Here is a 3,396-nt window from a genome sequence, read left to right on the forward strand (position 1 = left end):
AACATTGCCCATGGTTGTATCCTCCTCGGATTTTCTCATTGCTCTCATTGGAAAAAATCACGATTTTTTTTTCTTTTTCCACTTTTGGACTCTGCTGGTCACTAGTGCATTTCTCACATTGATTAGTGATTATTCATCTATTGTATTCTGCATTCGGTCATCTAGGCATGGGGTGAGTCAACGGCAATCACTTTATAAGACCCACGAGACTGGCTTGAGACATCCACCTCCCTATCACCCTATGTATAGGCTTTGTGTCTCATAGTCCGCTCTAATATCAGTATAAGACACATGACACTGGCTTGAGAAAGCCACCTCCCTACCACCCTATATATAGAAGCTTAACTCTTTTAAAGATTATAATAAATAAAATATTTATTATTTTCTCATGGATTTGATATATATTATAGTTTTTGGTACAAGGAGTCCATAGAAAATAAATATTGTGTGCAATTAGGCTTCATTAGCTTATGTTTTATCCATTTTATTTATGTGTAACCTTTGGATTATCCTTAGTGTACATCTTAGGGTCATTAATTTATTAAAGATTAAAAATTTGGCATTTTTTCATTCTCCAAGGGTATATTATAGCATCTTAATCCTTGTTGGCCATGCTATCATACAAGGCGTAGACAAATGTGTTGAACACCTTGAGTGTCACACTTTCCACCTAACTGCCGTACACCTGATCTTGCACACACCCCTAAAATATGAAACAATGCAAGAATCATGAGTAAGTGGTGCTAATCAATTGAACATGATACCTCAAGAACATAAATGGGGTGGAGCCAACCTCATAACTCGGAGGCACCCCTTATTTTTCTATATACAATGCATAAGTATGAGTAGCTAACAATTGGATGCTCGCGTATGTCCGACGCTGGGTGAGCAATATCACCTTTACCTCGCGAATACAATATACATCTCTATAATCTTGTAGTTATACTCTAATTCAAACATGAAATCGATAAGAGGCTTATAGCCTCTTTCATCTCAGCACATACGTCAAGCCCTCTTCCATCACGAGTTTGGTGAAAGATTTTATAGTTCTTTTATACTTCAATATGGTAAAGAAGGGTTTATAGTATTAACTAACTCCCTTATTCTTCATAGCATTCCGACTTTTGTACATTGATTTGTTCCTGGTCTCTAAGCACACTCTTGGCTTTAATGGCCATTGCATCTAGGCACTTCCTAGAAGAAGCACAATTCATCAACTTTATGATGCTACATGTTTACTCACAAATATGATACATTCTTACGTTCCCTTCGCAAATCCCAACCATTTCTCAACCACATTAACATTCAACACATAAACACCACTTGCGATTAATTAAGGAGATGTAAAGGGATTTATCTTGCACACTTTATGGCCAAAACAATAAACATATTTCAAGTAATCTGCTCGGTTGATTCCCTCTTAGCTTTGCTCTTAGTCTCTAAGCACACTCTTGGCTTGGGAAATCTCCACTGCATTTGTAGGTGAAGCATTTGTCCTTTGACTTTAATGGCCATTGCATCTAGGCACTTCCTAGCAGAAGCACATTTCATCAACTCTACGATGCTACATGTTTACTCACAAATCTGATACATTCTTACGTTCCCTTCGCAAATTCCAACCATTTCTCAACCACATTACCATTCAACACAGAAACACTTTTAGTCAATGCTGACACTTGAGATGCAAAAACTATGCAATTAATTAGGGAGTTGTTAACCATCAAGGGATTTAGCTTGCCCACTTATTCACCAAAATAGTCAACATCTTTCAACTAATCTACTCGGTTCATTCCCTCTCAGTACATCAAAAAACAACCGTCTTTCTACACGCATATAAGCTCGATCGTTGGCTACCTTGTTGACATAGGTTGCATATTCTAGCAAAGCTTGTGCAGGTCTATTGCAGCCTGTAGGAGACCCTCCTGTAGGATATCAGTAATGCCAAAGAAAAGGTGGACATGGCATATCAATACTCACAAAACTTATATTATGTCTAATCTAGAACAAAATGGAATGTAAACCCTTGTGCAGTATGGTGTCTTGGAAAGTTCAAACCTCTCTCTCTCTCTCTCTCTCTCTCTCTCTCTGGTCGGGCATTTGGTTTGGCTGGGCTTTAAAATGGAGCTTATGGAAAGCCTCAAAGTATCACGAAGCAAAATTGGCACGAAGAAGCTCGCGGTTGACGAAGACTTAAACAATAGGCAGCAGTATGGAAAATATTCCCTGCGCAAACAACTGTGGATTCTATGGCACTCCACAGACCCGCAATCTCTGCTCCCGCTGCCTCCACAAATATCTGGTAGCTGGTTGTTCATCAAGGCAGGTGCCCGACGAGGCAGCGCCCTATCAGCTGCACTCTCCCACCTCGACGGAAGCTCATCACATTGGTGCAGCGCCTCGACCTGCCACGGAGGATCAGCTCCTGCGAGCGGCAGAGGATCAGAAGGCGAGGGAGAAGCCGCCGGCGCGCTGCCAGGGCCCGAGCTGCCACAAAAAGGTGGGGCTCACAGGCTTCCGCTGCCGCTGTGGAAGCGTCTTTTGCTCCATCCATCGCTTCCCGGATCAGCACGCCTGCCCCTTTGACTTCAAGGCCCAGGATCGTGCTGCCCTCGCCAAGGCCAACCCCGTAGTCCGCGCTCCCAAGATCTGATTGTATGAACAAACGATCCTCACAATACCAACCGCCCTATAGGTTCTTGTACCCAACCTTAGTGGGTCGACCTAACCCCACCATTTTCTCCGAGACCCAAAAATTGTGCTCAGTCTCATGTAACTAGCCTCGACTACAGGGTTAATATGAATAGGAAAACTATTAGAGTTTTTATATACCTTTAGGCATCCAGATCGTGCATTGATTGTCTCTCTTTTTCCATCTCACATTCTCTCTCCCTCTCCCCTTCCCCCCCCCCCCCCCCCCCCCCGCCCCCCCCCTCCCCTCTCTCTCTCTCTCTATAAAATGTTGCAAGTATTACCCGCTTTAAGATCTCCAAATTTCTCAACTGGTATCAATGTCTGCTTTCTTGGTCCACCATCTATTAACTTCCCCATGCTTACTATCATTACACACTAGGTTAATCAATAGTTAATAAGCAAGGCACCGCAAAAGCTTTTAGCGAACCTTCTTAGCTATTGGGTTAGAATTGAAAACTTTGTTAGCACTAAACTGGTAACCTCAATGCACATAAAAGTGTCCTTGCTAGGAAGGCAACGCAATCCTCTTGAGTGTGGAAAGAATGGTGCTAGACAATGGAATTGTGTCCACGAAGCACTCAAGAGGGGGGGGGGGGGGGGGGGGGGTTCACTATATGTGAAATTTTTATATCGAGTGCATTCACGGACTATTTATAAACCCCCTTCACTATGAACTTTTTATCTTTAGATTTTTTTCCAACATCA

The 3,396-nt window shown here is 42.5% G+C and overlaps 1 protein-coding gene across 1 annotated transcript; it reads left to right on the top strand.

Annotated features, from left to right (window-relative positions):
• Positions 1-1,771: 1,771 nt before the first annotated feature.
• Positions 1,772-2,708, top strand: LOC147450159 (zinc finger A20 and AN1 domain-containing stress-associated protein 9-like). The gene has a single exon (XM_086520664.1). The coding sequence runs from the start codon at positions 2,210-2,212 to the stop codon at positions 2,648-2,650; it is 441 nt and encodes a 146-aa protein (XP_086376790.1). The 5' UTR covers positions 1,772-2,209; the 3' UTR covers positions 2,651-2,708.
• Positions 2,709-3,396: the final 688 nt, after the last annotated feature.

The sequence above is a fragment of the Adiantum capillus-veneris genome, chromosome 9 (assembly GCF_014529385.1).
Source record: "Adiantum capillus-veneris isolate H3 chromosome 9, ASM1452938v2, whole genome shotgun sequence".
In the NCBI taxonomy this organism is placed as follows: Eukaryota; Viridiplantae; Streptophyta; class Polypodiopsida; order Polypodiales; family Pteridaceae; genus Adiantum; species Adiantum capillus-veneris.